Below are 16,396 nucleotides of genomic sequence, written 5' to 3'. Positions count from 1 at the left end.
GGAGAACATTATTTCATCGAAGAAATTAACATCGCAATAAAACGGCCGATTTTTTCGATTTTTTTTTTTTTATTTTTTTTATTTTTTTTTTTTTTAACCAAGTTTAATGAAAGAAACTCTGAAAATCAGAGGTTTCAAGAAATCTATGGAACGTCATCTTTAACTGCAACAACAAGTATGATTTTTGCTCTGATCAAAAAGTGTCTAAAAGCTTAAAAGTTTTGGATTCTGTAAATAATTTCGAAAAAGAGCACTTGACAGCGTCAGCGCAGGTGACAGTTTGTATAAATTTGCATAAACTAATCGCAACTACACAAAAAATTTAAATTTTTTTGTTGAAACATGAATGTTGTGGAAAAATGTATTGGGCTTACAGCTATTGTAAAAAAAATTGTTAATACTTAATTCACAGTCAACAACTCATGTGTAAAAAAAAAAAAATGGCAAAACAGCTCAGATTCGCAAAACAGCAAATAATATCACTTGCAGCACAAACACTTCACACATACACATAACTCAGCACATATGCACACGCGCATATAAAGGGCACTCAAAAGCACTTCTTTATTAAAAAAAAAAGCTACACCAATACCAAATTTGTGAGAAAGAATGAATGAAATTTTATGTTTAACTAAAAATCTGCGCATTACACTGGGCAATCACTTGCTATGGAAAAAATACTACAAATTGCTTCAGCGTTCTTATTTTTAATTTTATTAAATTTTTTCAAACTCATTTTGTTTTAATTCTTTGACTAAAAAATTTTTTATTTTATTTAATTTTTTTTTTTAACTGTTTTGTACTTTCTATATCAATGCATTTTAGTGCTAAATTTGGATTTTCTTTCGTTTTTAATTTTATTTTGTTGAGCTTAAAATAGCATTTTGCGCATACAAATAGTAAATATTACGAAAACTTGCCAATATGCATAAATAAAGTAGCGAATTTTGTAAATGTGTGCAGCAAACAAATTTATATTTTTTTTTTAATCAGAAAAAATCTAAACACACGTCTTTCCTACTTTCGAAACCCCTCTTCGATCCTCGCTTACTAACAAAGATAAATATGTATGCGATAACATGCTTTTACATAACACACTGCTGTCTGCTACATGTTAAATAAATGTATGTTAATTAACAGAGAAGAAGAAGAACTAACAGACTATTTCGGTCTAAAAAATGCTATTAATAGGTATATGGAATTTCTCTGGCGCAAAATTAACATAAATCTATTTAACTCCGTAAACTAACATGCGTACATAATATTTACATACATATGTAAATGCTGCTAACATCGTAACAAAATATCACAAACTACTGAAACAACTACACTCTGTAAAACTGCCCTTACATGGAAAGTGTTTTGTGTGGCTGCATATCATGAATGTAACACAAAATACTCTGGTATGTGGTGTTGTCAATATCAGCTTTGCTTCACTTGCCCGCACACACACAGTATGTACTATACTCGTATGTTTTCGTTGAATATGTAACTTAACAGAATGTACATACATACTACAGCAGCCGATCAACAGCATTACAATATTCAATTAACAGCTGTGTGCCATAATGTATTCTACACACCCATCACACAGCTTTTCTCCTGTTACGCGCTCATCATCCATTCTGATCACTAACTCGGTCGCTTCCACTCTTGCAGTCCTCCACCCTCACGCCAACTCCATCTCACTGGCCATCCGCACCCTAGAGAAATATCCTGTCTTTAATTAACTTTCATTTTCATTGAAAACTCATCAGTTTCGTATACAAAACGATTGGGGGTAAATTAAATATTTATCCTGCTGTTAATTGATGCTGTGAGGCTTTAAATAAATATAAATAAAAAAATAGAAAATTAAATTTTATTTAGCAGTTTAAAAGCACAAATTAAGTAAAAAATAAAAAAAGCCAATCTTTCAATTTCTCATAAAATATTATCTGCCAGCTTCTCAGCATCACTTAGCACATCGTTTTACGCATGCTCTGTACAGTTTTTGAAACTTTATTTTTGATTAACATTTATTTTCAATTAATCCGCCAACATTTTGTTGTCCTTTTCACTTTCTGTTTGTATAAATGTAGCTTGTTGCTTTCTTGGGTTGTATTTAGTTGTAAAATAACTTAATTTGCATAGCTTTTAAGCGTCAGTATTTGCGGAAAATTTTGATGTTCGTGAGTGCTTAAAAACGATTATGATACATGAAACAATTTTAAATAAAAATATCAAATGTTTAAATAACGGAATAAATATTGCATATAAAAATCTATTCAAAATACATTAAAAAATCGTCACTAAGCGGCTAAAATAGGCCAGCTGAAAAACTAAGTACCGCGTTTTATTATGTTGTTAAAGTTTGAAATTTCAAATTTTTATCAACTGACGCGAGGCCTGTATCCAATCATTTCTATTAAGCACATAACTCCAGAAAACTTCCATCATTCGATTATAAAATACATATATGAGGGCTAAAATTAAGGGGCCAGATCATTCACGTCGTTTTTCAAAGATCGGGCTCTTTTCAATCGCACTTTAGTACCTTTAAAACCATATTCCAAATTATTTTCGTAGAACAAATTTTCTAAGTATCTGATTCTTGAATTTTAGCTAAGGTAATTACTCTTGGTGTTACTTAAATGCAAAACGCAGAAGTTGTCGAGACGTGGAGAGATACCAGTTTGGCAAAATTCTTTTTTATATAATATTTATTATTTTTTATAAAAGCACAGCTCAATACCTAACAAAAATCGTATGAATTCATATTTTTAACTTTGTGCATAAATTATAAAAATTCTGCAAAGTTGCATCTAAATTCTCAACTTTTCAATCAGATTTTTTAGAATTTTTGTGAGTATGCAGTTTTATAGCCCATTAAATTTTAGTACGATAAAGTGAAGTTCTAAGTTGCTAAAAAATCGCGTTGATTTTTTGCAATTATTTTCCCCGCATTTTCCTTCTATACAAAGTATGTTCGACAATTGTTTTATGGAAAAAATGCGTAAAAAACGCTTCTATAGTTTTGGCCAGTCGTCTTGTTAGTATATTTAAAAATAAATAACATTAATGGGTGCTTAAACCACATTTAAGACAAATCAGAAACAAAATTCAAAAACTCATCGAAACATCAAAATTTTCGTAAGTACAAAAAAGTGAAGTGAAGTGGTAAAAATAAACAATTTTAAATTTTTAAAAAATTATGTTTGTACGTAGTTTTCAAAACAAAAACTTTAAAAATCCTCATTTCATTATTCTAAAAAGCAATAAAAATTTATAAAAATTAGTTTTTTGAAAAGTTCATTATTTTTGTCTAAAATTAACCAAAAGAAGTAAAAATTGCAAACAGTTTTCATGATAAAAATATATCAATTGCTAAAAAATCACCACTTCACTTTATCTTCGTCTTCCGTCCGTCTGTTGTAAAAACATTTTTTAAACTCTACCGCATGCTTTATAAATGTATTTTTGCAATTAAGAAACTCGATGAAATAAGCTAATATATATTTTTTTCCCTCTCAATTCTTCATAACATCCACTTCGGTTTGGTTTGATTAAACCACAATAGTACCACCCAGATGGATACTCGAACCCACCGACAAGGCTTTCGCACAAGGTTCTGATGCTAAGGTCGAATGCAAAGCTGATGGCTTCCCCAAACCCCAGGTCACTTGGAAGAAAGCTGTTGGTAAGTAAATGGAAATTAAAGCAGATATAATCAGTTACTCACTCACCACTTTCCATTGCCCACAGGCGACAGTCCCGGCGAATATAAGGATCTGAAGAAGAACGATAATATTCGTGTTGAAGAAGGCACACTGCATATCGACAATATCCAAAAGACAAACGAAGGTTACTATCTCTGTGAGGCTATTAATGGCATCGGTTCTGGTCTTTCTGCTGTTATAATGATCAGTGTTCAAGCACCACCAGAATTTACCGAGAAACTGCGCAATCAGACTGCACGTCGTGGCGAACCCGCTGTCTTGCAATGCGAAGCGAAGGGCGAAAAACCCATTGGCATTCTCTGGAATATGAATAATGTACGCTTGGATCCCAAGAATGACAACCGCTACACCATACGCGAGGAAATCCTCTCCACCGGCGTTATGTCTAGCCTCTCAATTAAACGCACTGAACGCTCTGACTCGGCACTCTTCACTTGCTTGGCCACCAATGCTTTTGGCTCGGACGATGCTAGCATTAATATGATTATACAGGAAGTGCCAGAGATGCCTTATGCTTTGAAAGTTTTAGACAAATCTGGCCGTTCTGTGCAGCTGAGCTGGGCACAACCCTACGATGGCAATTCACCACTGATCCGGTACATTATTGAATTCAAACGCTCGCGTGCATCCTGGGATGAAGTGGACCGTGTTATGGTGCCTGGTCATACTACCGAAGCGCAAGTGCAGAAATTGAGCCCCGCCACCACCTACAACATACGCATTGTCGCCGAGAATGCGATTGGTACCTCGCAATCGTCGGAAGCTGTTACAATCATTACCGCCGAAGAAGCACCCTCTGGCAAGCCACAGAATATCAAAGTTGAACCCGTCAACCAGACTACACTGCGCGTCACCTGGAAACCACCAGCACGCTCTGAATGGAATGGTGAAATTTTGGGTTACTATGTTGGCTATAAACTATCGAATACCAATTCTTCATATGTTTTTGAGACTGTTAACTTTTTGACTGAAGAAGGCAAGGAACATAGCTTGGAATTGAATAACTTGCGCGTTTACACTCAATACTCGGTGGTGATCCAGGCATTCAACAAGATTGGCGCCGGTCCATTGAGCGATGAGGAGAAACAATTCACTGCCGAGGGCACACCTAGTCAACCACCAAGCGACACTGCCTGCACCACATTGACCTCGCAAACCATTCGCGTCAGCTGGGTGAGTCCACCACTGGAATCGGCTAATGGCGTAATTAAGACTTACAAGGTGGTGTATGCGCCCAGCGATGAATGGTATGGTGAGTATCAAGGGGGAAGTGGGCGAATGCCAATTATAAATATTTTAAAGCTACCAAGATAAGAGCGACATATTGACTTTTAGCAATAATTAAATTACATTGAAATTAATTGAAAACAGCTGATTTTTGTGTGATTCCGGGCCTATTATTTAGTAGATCTTCAAATAAGGCCTTTTTCATGTGAAACATTCTTGTTTTATATAATAATGGTGACAAAGATATCTTGTCGCTAAAGTTTCGATAATTTTATTAATATATCAATTTTTATCGATAAATATCGAAATTTATAGGTATATAGATTGCAGAATTGTTTTAATTGGATATTTTTAAATAATATATATATAGTTGATAACAGTATCTTATCGATAAACGTGTCGATAAAAATATATTTAAATAAATACATTAATAAATGTATCGATAAATCAATAATCATTGACAATTTTCACGTTTAGCAGCATTGTAATCCAGATTAATATGTAGTATGTATGTATGTGTCTTGATAATAGTGCCAGCAAATCGATAACGTTGTCGATAAATACGTTTATCGTCTATATGTGGCTTATTTTTTGATGAAAAATAATTAAATTGAAGTGAATAATTAATTCATTTAAAATAATTAAAATTTTCCATTCAAAGATGACACCAAACGTCACTACAAGAAGACTGCCTCCTCAGATACCGTTTTACATGGACTTAAGAAATTCACCAACTACACCATGCAAGTGCTCGCTACCACCGCTGGCGGCGATGGCGTACGCAGCGCACCCATACACTGTCAAACTGAACCTGATGGTAAGTCGAAATTCGTAAAATATTTCGAAAATACATTGCATTCAATTTATAATTTTCTCTTTTCACACCAGTCCCCGAAGCACCCACCGATGTTAAGGCCTTAGTCAAGGGTCAAGCTGCTATATTGGTTTCATGGCGCCCACCAGCGCAACCCAATGGCATCATACAACAGTATACTGTATACTCAAAAGTCGAAGGTGCAGAAGGTGAACCCAAGAGCCAAAAGATACCACACTATCAAATGAGTTATGAAGCGACTGAATTGGAAAAGAATAAGCCATATGAATTCTGGGTCACCGCTAGCACTAATATCGGCGAGGGTCAACCTTCAAAGAGTATTGTAGCCATGCCCAGTGATCAAGTACCCGCTAAGATTGCTTCATTCGATGACACATTCACTGCCACTTTCAAGGAAGATGCAAAAATGCCCTGCTTGGCTGTAGGTGCGCCACAACCTGAGATTACCTGGAAGATTAAGGGCGTTGAATTCACCGGCAATGATCGTATGCGCGTTCTGCCCGATGGCTCACTATTGATAAAGTCAGTTAATCGTCAAGATGCTGGTGAATATTCATGCCATGCGGAAAATTCGATTGCAAAGGATTCAATTACACACAAATTGATTGTATTGGCACCACCACAATCGCCACAAGTTTCGCTATCGGCCACAACCACCGATTCATTGACTGTGAAATTGAAGCCACACGAGGGAGATACCGCACCATTGCATGGTTACACACTGCACTATAAGCCAGGTAAGTGCAAAGGGGGAAGGAAAGGTGATTAGGTTGGCGAAGTTAATTAAATTTAATTTCCGCACAGAATTTGGAGAATGGGAAACTGCCGAGGTGTCTGTGGATGCACAAAAATACACTATCGAAAATCTGCTCTGCGGCTCACGCTATCAAGTCTATGCTACCGGTTTCAACAAGTATGCAAAAGCATAGCGTAAAAAATATGTTTGCAATTTTTTCATTTGCTTTTCTTAACTTCTTTCCACAGCATCGGCGCTGGCGAAGCTTCAGACATACTGAATACCCGCACCAAAGGCTACAAACCCAAACTGCCAGAGAAGCAACGCTTCATTGAGGTTTCCTCCAACTCGGTTTCACTGCATTTCAAGGCCTGGAAAGATGGCGGCTGCCCTATGTCACACTTTGTTGTTGAGAACAAGAAGCGGTTGGTGTTGCTGTCTTTAAGAAAAAACTAAGAAAAATAATTTTTTCTCTCCCTACATGTGCGGTACACATAATTTATACTCTATTTTTTCCTTTTAGCGATCAAACTGAATGGAATCAAATTTCGAACAATGTTAAGCCCGATAATAACTATGTTGTTTTGGATTTGGAACCCGCCACCTGGTATAACCTACGTATTACCGCTCATAATTCTGCCGGTTTTACTGTTGCCGAATATGATTTTGCCACATTGACTGTGACTGGAGGTATTTATTTTCAGTTTTCCAATTCGTTTTTGTATATTTGTAAATTTATACACACGCTATGTAGCTAATGATTGCCTTTACGAGCGCACATACGTAAATGCATTGATGCATATGTGCATAAGTATGTGTCTAATGTACATATGTATGTGAAAAACTCGTATGCAATTTCGCATTGCTTTTGTACATAAACAATACAACTACGGTAGAAGAGAGTGAAAATGCTGTGGATTTAAAAAATTTGGAACATATTAAAAATGCTGAAGTGAATAAGGAAAACACATGTACTTCGAAAGGAATTGGTAGCCCATTAAATAATGTTTTGATTTCCGATTTTGTGTTTAGTATCTAGCAAAATGGCAAACAATTTTCATAAGAAATAAAAGATATTTAATATTTTTTTCAAGTTTCATTTTTCGTTTATTTTAATTTCTATTAAATCTACCATATTTGGAAATACATTTGCAAATACTCCAAAAATGTTCGTATCTAAAAGAGTTTGAAGCCTACTGAATATTTGTGTTTTTTTTTACAAAAAATTATGAGCAAAATTTTAAACGATTTTCGGAAAAAGAAAAAGTATCTAAATTTTTAAGCAAATTTAAATTTATATTAAAAATCCTTATAGATATTTAAAAAAAAAAAAAAAATGCCAGCCAACTAATAATTTTTTTTAAACGTGTGAAATGTAAACTATTTTTTTTTTTTTTGAAATTTAAGCTTTTGTAAGTTAAAAAATATACAGCATTTTCTCTCCTATACAAATAACAAAACGAAAAAACCACACGAGTTTGTTGTGGATATACATTTTGTAGAAAAAAAGTTATTGCTAGTTGATGAAAGCACCGAATGCTTATTTTGTTGCAACTCGTCTGCCAATGCAAGATTTTCTTAAAAAAAATGCTAAAAAGAATGAACCCACAAAAATCACCTCGAAAAATGCAAAGTTGAATTTTGTAAATTTTTGCTTTTTATGCCAAATTCTAAATATGTTTGCATTGTAAAATACAATTTTAATTTCGTACCCACGAAGCACTCGAATGTGAAAATATTTTGATTTTGTAAAATATTTCAAAACGCCTTTGTTTTAGCCAAATATTTCGTTTTTTGTCTTGTAAAATTGTTTTGCTTAAAAAATTTGTTTGTTTTTGTTTATAAAGATTTTTTCTTTCTTTGCAAGCATTTTTTATTGTTTAGCAATATTTTTAATGTAAATGCTCTGCAATTTATCATTTTATTTAGTTTTTCTGTTCGATATGGTAATGCAATGTAGAAAACTACCGAAAATATTTCGTTGGACCGAAAATTGCTAGTAATCGTAAATATTTATATTTTTATAATTTTTATTGCGTAAATGCAATTTGTTTTTATCCCCCGAATTCACCAACCACACCAAATCACCTTAAATTATGTAAATTAAATAAAAAATTTTAAAAATACTTTGTTTTAGAAAACCACAACCACTGCCACCTCTACATTAAATGAGAGTTTATCATAATGAAAATAATTTAAACGTAACGTATCCGAATTTAAATGCTTTAAATTTTGGTTTTATTTTTTTTACCTTTATTTTGCTCAATGGTATTCTTGAACCTCATTTCATGCTAGTTTATGTTCATTTGATTTTTTTAATTTTCATGTATGAAAAACAGAAATCCAAAAGAATCTTATGTTTTGTTGTTTGCCAAATGAAGTAAAATGTATAAAATGCCAGCATCAAATGTACATATGTCCTATTCATACGTCGTGTGTTGCAAGCAAATAATCTTACGAAATTCTTGCCAGATTTTTGTAAACAAAAGCTACGAATTCTCCTATTTTTGAAGCACCAATTTAAAATTTTGACTACAAAATATGACACCTAAATAAACTGAATGAACCTAAATGACAACCCAAAATAATACACTGGCGGTGGTTAGGCCAATTTTCTATCTCGGTATAGTGGTATGGTGGAACACCCTTGGGAAAGGGGTAAACTTCAAAAAAAAATGGACAAGGTTCAAAGGGTTGCGTCCACACTCATAACTGGTGCGATGAGAACAACACCATCCAAGGCACTGTATGCCCTACTGAATTTTCTTCCGGTGGACCTTCATGCCAAACAAGTCGCAAGTGGCGCGGCAATTCGAATGAACATTCTAAATAAGTGGTCAAATACCAGTTATGGTCACGGTAGAATATTAACGGAGTTTCCGGGGCTACCCGGATTGGTGGACTATGCACTTCCGGAACCTGCACCCGCTACAGCGTTCGCGACCCTCCCAACCTCAAGGGAAGAGTGGAAGCATGACGTTGTAAGTAGTGGAGAGTCCATCCATGTATACACAGATGGCTCAAAGCTCGAGGGAAGGGTTGGAGGAGGTGTATATTCCCATCACCTGGGAATCTCCCTCAGCTTTCGTCTCCCGGACCACTGTAGCGTTTTTCAGGCTGAACTGATGGCAATCGACAGGGCCACGAAACTGGTAAAGTGTGATATGATACACCAAGTTGATATCTATATCTTCACTGACAGCCAGGCGGCAATAAAGTCCCTCACGAAGCAGTCGACAACCTCCATGGTAGCCATGAAATGCCGCGCATCTCTTAACGAGATGGCTGAGTCATTTCGCCCAAAGGTAATATGGGTTCCGGGACACTGCGGCATAGAGGGGAATTGTAAGGCCGACGAACTGGCGCGACTTGGCACGAAACTTCCTTTTGAGGATATAAATGACGAAATAGGAATACCCTTGCAAACTTGTAAGCTACTTATCTCCGAGAGGCTCACTAAAGTAGCGAACGAAAGGTGGCAGGACGAAATCACCTGCAAAACTGCCAAACAATTATGGCCGGTGCTCAGCGCCAAACGCACTGGCCTACTACTGAGTCTAAATAAGTCCAATATTAGATTATTAGTATCCGTCATAACAGGACACTGCCTAATTGGCAAGCACGCCTATCGACTTGGCCTACGCTCACATGACTTCTGTAGAAGTTGTCAAGATGAAGAAGAGGAGGAAACGATTCTGCACCTGTTGTGCCAATGCCCTGCTCTATCTAGACGAAGACTCTCCACTCTCGGTAGGCAATTCTTCGACAACTTGGAGGACCTTAGATGCGTCGAAATCAGGGATCTTCTAAAATTCGTTCAAAGTTCAAAATGGTTTTAGGAGGGATTGGGAGTTGCTGACCCAACATGCGGCATCACAATGGGCCCTGAGCCTAAGTGTGTCTTATAGACGACCGCGACAACCTACCTACCTAATATGACACCTACTTTTGATTTGTGTGCATTTGCATCAGTATCCGGTTTCCTACAACCTACCTAACAAAAAAAAATAAAAAATCTGAAAGTGTCGAATACTTCATTGTTTAGAGAGTTAGTAAATTTGCTGACACTGCCACTATGAATGTCGTTTATTGTCAGTGTTTACATCGTTGGGTACTACGCTTCGTAGTGGACTTTAAGTTCATTCATTCTTCTGAAACTTCTCACCCTTAGAAAAAAAATGTGCTCGAACACTATTCCAACAAAATATATCCCAATATGCCAAATCGTACATTTAATAATATAGGGGATTATTCCAAAATTTGAATTTTGTGGAAAACGCAATCAGAGTTTGATCTATTCATACAGTTGCTATACAAAAAGACGGGTGCAAAGGCACATATCTTCGAAATTTTTCCGAATTTTTTTCTGAAAACATGTTCCTTATTAAGCTTATTAATTGGATTTACTTCTCTACATTATTAAACGTGTGATGTGCCGTCATCAATATCCTTCTTTTTTTACAAAATTAAATTCAGTTAGCTCCTCCAAAAGCTCGACTAGCTGTACTAACTTGCTATCCCCAAATTATTCACAAATACTAGTTTCTTGTTTTGTGGCCTCCAGTACCGTTGTCGTTGATATTAGTATATTAACAAAATCAGGGAATGTCACTTTCTATTCCACTACAATTTTGGTTTTAAATGCAATTTGAACTCGTAATGGAACAGCTTTATCTAAAAGCGAATATATTATTTACATAATTGTATTTGTTTTTGAACTATTTCCTTTGTCTTGTTTGCAGTAATGAATTCTTAAAATTGAAACACACTTTCGCTTGAATTGAGAATAGTTCACAAATTGCGTAATTCAGTTCGCGTGGAAACACATTATACGGCTAGCCTAAGTTTTAAAAGCTGTACCAAATGCTAATGACAACAAAACAAGATACATTTCGGAAAAGTACACTTCGCTTTTTGTATATTTTTTTGTTTTATTGAGTTCAAATATTTTTATGCATCCTTTATATTTTCCACAAACCCAAGCTCACGATTACATACACACATATTTACCCTAAACCTAAAATGCATTTTCAACATTCCGCCAAGAATGAAAGCATTTAGACATACTTTTCAGCTTTTCATATGCATAGTTAGTTCTGCTTTGTTTCTTAATTTTTTAATTTTATTTGGGTTCCAAGAATACTTTCAGTATTATTCGAATCGAATCGAAGAAAAAGAAGGGATTGTTAATACCTGCAACAACCAAAGTGCTGCTTCAACCTCCATTCCCCACGCATAGTACATGAGTGCCAAGATTAAATTATTTTTTTTTTTTTAAGAACTGAAGAAGAAAATTCGCTGCGTCTCTCTGAGTTTATTTCGTTTTTCAATTTGAATCTTTTTATATCGATTTACGTCAAATTTGAATTCGATTATAATTCAATTACGATTTAGTTTTACATACCACTACGTTCATAACTACATTTATTATGCATTAAAGCGTTACATGCATTTATACATACTTACATACATACATATCTACTAAATACATTGTCATTTGTGAAATAGTCATAAATTAATAACATGCATATTACAAATTACGCATAAAAACTAATTAAACCGTTATTTAAATAATAAGTTAAATAAATATTCACTATTATACATATAGTACATATTTAGCCTAGCATATTGAAAACTTTTAATCAAGGAATGTTGTTCGAGTTTGCAAAGTTTAAAATTGAAATTAATTAAATTGAAGTTACTGCTGTTATTTGCTTTCATTTGAGATAGTTTTAATCTAATACATCTAGAAATTTATATAGCCAAACGATGGACGAAAACAAATTGCATTTAGTATTAATTAGTTTTTTTTTAATATTGAATTTAATTGATTTAATATGAATGTGAGAGGTAAGTGAGTATTGATATGATTTGGGCAGTTTGATATATTTTGTGCGTTTTCTGAGAATTCGAACTCGATTTCGAAAATTCGAAGTCATATTCGAAATTCGAAGTCATGTTCGAAAATTCGAAATTTTTTAAATACAAAAACTCTCAAAATTGCACTGGGCTCTTAAAACCAAGGACCTTAAAAAACATTTGCCTAATACACTTTATGCTGTGCAATTTCAGCTAATGCCAAACTTTACTTAACCTCTCACTAAATATCATGTAATATAGAAATTTTGTAACATAAAATGTTCTCCATATTTTCTCTGGAAGCTTATGAAACACTAATTTTCAAGCTTTTCACGCTTGATTTTCTACTACATATTCAAATACTTTACTTAAATGTAAACACCGTTAAGTGATTTCCTCTAATTCTGCGTCACACATTTTAAACTCTCTACTCTTGTTAATTCAATTTCTTGTTTTTATTCACTTAATACATACACAAGCAAAAATTTCGAATTCAACTTTTGTATATTAACTCGTTAATGATGTGAAGGATACAACAACAACAACAAAAATCGAAACAAAACGTACAAAAGTAATGTTCGAAATCTGTATAATTTCGAAAAACGAAATAATCTACATTGCATTGACGACTAAACCCAGTAATGCCTAGAATTGGCCTCTCTTTTCTCTCTGTGTCTTCTTGTCTTTCTAATTTCGTTGGTGTACGCGTGTGTTTTGTGTGCTTCTTCTACATACTTTGGTTGTTACAGGAACAATTGCCCCTTCGCGCGAATTACCCGAACTAACCGCCGAGGATACGATACGCATCATACTTTCCAACTTAAATTTAATTGTACCGGTGGTAGCTGCTCTGCTCGTTATTATCATAGCGATAATTGTTATTTGTATTCTACGTAGCAAAGGCAATCATCACAAAGGTATCTACACAGAATTTTATTAATCGAATTTCTTTTTCGTTTTTTTCTTTCCATTTCATTTACAACAATTTCCTACGCTCTCTGAAAAACTCGTATTTAATTGCGCTTAATATGTATCAACGAAACAAACATACATATCAAATCATCAACAAAACAACTTTTATCATCGTTCACATTTTGATTTCAATATTAATTCGACATACAAAAATATACAACATAAAAAAATCTTTTGTAAAAATGCATCCTTTCCCTACTACGAAAAACTATTCGAAAATTAAAATTATTAAATTATTTAAATGTCTGGCTTGCTATAAATCAATATTAACGAAAAATGCGATCTTCGGAAATTCGAATATCGCGATTATGCATGCAATATTGTTGTAAAATAAAAACAAAATGCATAAAAAAAAACTATAAAATAATCGGTTTGTATAAAAAAATATATAATTCGAACATGAAAAATCTATATGAAAACTACTATAAAATCAGGCACCGTTGCACCACTCGACGATGGTCACGGTACAGGCAATTTGAACACACGCATACGCTTGCCCGCTTGGATGCCCGAATGGCTTGATTTGAATTTCATGGTGCCTCTAATAGCCACTGTCATTGTGGTAGCGGTGGGTATACTTGTTGTGTGTGTAGCGCTTTCCAGACGCCGTGCGGACGACTTGCGAGGCGGACAAAAGGATGTGTACTGTAGGTTTTTGCATTTTACTATCCTTGAGCGTACATAGCAGCGAGCTTTATTATTGCAATAATATGCATTTATTTATAACTAAATCTAAATTATCTTTATATTTAGCTTGTATGTATAAAAATTGTTGATTTTCGAGTTTTATTTCTGTTTTGAAAAAGGAAGATATCGCATCGGTTTTCAAAAGAAACTAATTTTTAACACAATTTTTTCAAAATGGTGCTTGACATATACTAGTCGCTCTCAAAATCGGTAACTTGGCACACATTTTTCTATAAACTATTGGCCTGATTCATAAAAAATAAAATATATTTAAAGAGCTTTATAAAGTGACATTTTCATAAAATTTTCGGTTTATAAAACAGTTAAGATCTTCTTTATTTTTATGAATTTTGGTATATGTTGTATATATATATATGTATATGTTAATCATATATCGTGTTGAATGTTAATCGTTAGTTGTTGTAAAACAAAATGGTTGCTACTTTAAACTAGCCATATACATACACTTGTATAAAAAACATTTCCCTTAACATAAATTCCTATGAGCATTGAAAACACTTTTTTTTAATTATTCTAAAAAAACAACAACAGCAAAATCAACACAAATATACCAACACACAGAAACGAATTTACCAAATCGAAAATATATGTAAATTTGAATTCAACCAAAAAAAAAAAATTACAAATCTGTATGAAAGTACCAATTGTGTGACACCGCTTAAAAATGAGACCCCATAAAACTGGGCATTTTACTCTCTATTCTCTATAAATAATATCTCATGTGTTCTAACATCACTACTCTCCCAACTATATAGTAGTCATAAGTGCTGTTAAGTGGGAATTGCTTAGTTTTCCCATTCATGTATGCATTATCGTCCCTATATAATTACTAAATATTTAGTATTGTAAATAATATATTATTGAATAACATACATGCATAAGTATCTTTATAAATGTTCATCGTTATCCCCATTAATTCATCACATTAACTAATCAGAAATATGTACCCATAAAATTTTGATCGTACTACGACCTAAAATATTGGTATATTCATAGCAAGGGTTAAAATTTGCCACTCTTTTCAAATCATAAGGACATTTATTATTTATTCTTATAGACTAGTTTTGAAAACTTCCTAGTATTTAGTCATAATTTGTAACATTAGGGCAATTCCGGCAAAACCGGTTAATTTATCGATGCAAACGAGAATACGGTCGGTTATGACCATTTAAATAATCAATTGCAGGTTTAATCTTCTGCTATTTCTAGCGTAAGGCTATACAAAATGCCTGACCTGCCTACGGCCCCCCTTTCGCTACTGCGTTCCGGTCCCAAGAGAGAAAAGGCTGAGTCTTATCATGCCAGTCCGTCAACGAACTCGTTCCCTTCGATGTCGCAGTAACTTGGTACCTGGTACCTGTTACCAAGCACAAGTTTGAGTTGCCAATCCGATTGGATAGGGCCAATTGACTCTCTGAAAAGATAACTAAGGAAGCGTTTTTTAAAACCATTTTCAAGTCTAACTCTGGCGCAGATCCGGGTTGCCAAAACCATTTCTTAAAATTTCAGACCTTTTACTCGATTTGTTCAATGAAATTTAAGTAAAAGGTCTGAAATTTTAAGAAAAAATAGTCAACCTTTGAAATTTATTTAAGCGTTGAATAGCAGTCGGTTGTACTGTTTTTACTATTTAATTATTTGTTTTAGTACACACAAATAAATCTCAGTCTAAGCTACGAAGGCGTATCAATTAGCTTTGTGCTCAAACCCCAAAAAAAAAATGTATTACGCCATATGACTTCTCCAGGTTATATCCTCCGGGGTGGCCTCGAGGCCCCCGAATTCTCTAAAACTTTTAATTGTAAAAATGTCTATGACATACCTTTAAGCTTGCCAGTTTTTCGAGTCACTTAATTGAATTCATGATTTTCAATTCTCCACGATTTGAGTCAATTCAGTATTCGAATGACATTGAACAAATCCAAAAAAAAAAACAAAACTCGTTTCTAAAGCCTCCACTAAACGATCTTCGATTTAGTAGTTCCAAAACCAGTTGATTAAACTCTACTATGAATATACCAAGAATTTAAACTATTTAAAATTTCAGTTCCCCTTAGCTATATACCTACAATAAACCCCTTAGATAACTTTTCGTTGTAATTACATATAGCGATCTAAAATAAACATTTATTACATCAAAACTTTTCCTACTCAAACACTCTAAACTTCTTCGCTTGATGTTTCCAAAAAACACTTCCCTTACTGAATGTTTGTTTTTCTTTCAATTCTAATTAATTCTTACAACTAAACATTTCTCCCATACTGCTATCAAACTTTTAAATACTAGCCAACATTTACACTTATCCTTTTTCATTTGATTTTCCATAAAAACTGTATTCA

The 16,396-nt window shown here is 34.0% G+C and overlaps 1 protein-coding gene across 50 annotated transcripts in view; it reads left to right on the top strand.

Annotated features, from left to right (window-relative positions):
• LOC118744535 (Down syndrome cell adhesion molecule-like protein Dscam2) overlaps positions 1-16,396 on the top strand; it is a 170,518-nt gene that overhangs the window by 140,479 nt on the left and 13,643 nt on the right. For 38 of the 50 annotated variants that reach the window (XM_036477638.1, XM_036477603.1, XM_036477600.1 and 35 more), the window contains 8 exons: positions 3,560-3,679; positions 3,745-4,971; positions 5,608-5,763; positions 5,835-6,518; positions 6,586-6,694; positions 6,766-6,942; positions 7,041-7,207; positions 13,783-13,995. In XM_036477638.1, the coding sequence (XP_036333531.1) occupies positions 3,560-3,679; positions 3,745-4,971; positions 5,608-5,763; positions 5,835-6,518; positions 6,586-6,694; positions 6,766-6,942; positions 7,041-7,207; positions 13,783-13,995 (2,853 nt within the window). Of the gene's footprint in view, positions 1-3,559; positions 3,680-3,744; positions 4,972-5,607; positions 5,764-5,834; positions 6,519-6,585; positions 6,695-6,765; positions 6,943-7,040; positions 7,208-13,125; positions 13,294-13,782; positions 13,996-16,396 lie in introns of all 50 variants that reach the window. The other 12 variants (XM_036477630.1, XM_036477645.1, XM_036477631.1 and 9 more) reach the window with 1 other exon arrangement.

The sequence above is a fragment of the Rhagoletis pomonella genome, unplaced genomic scaffold (assembly GCF_013731165.1).
Source record: "Rhagoletis pomonella isolate Grant_MI unplaced genomic scaffold, Rhpom_1.0 Rhpom_scaffold_00008, whole genome shotgun sequence".
Classification (NCBI taxonomy): Eukaryota; Metazoa; Arthropoda; class Insecta; order Diptera; family Tephritidae; genus Rhagoletis; species Rhagoletis pomonella.
This window is presented reverse-complemented; position numbering and strand designations above follow the sequence as displayed.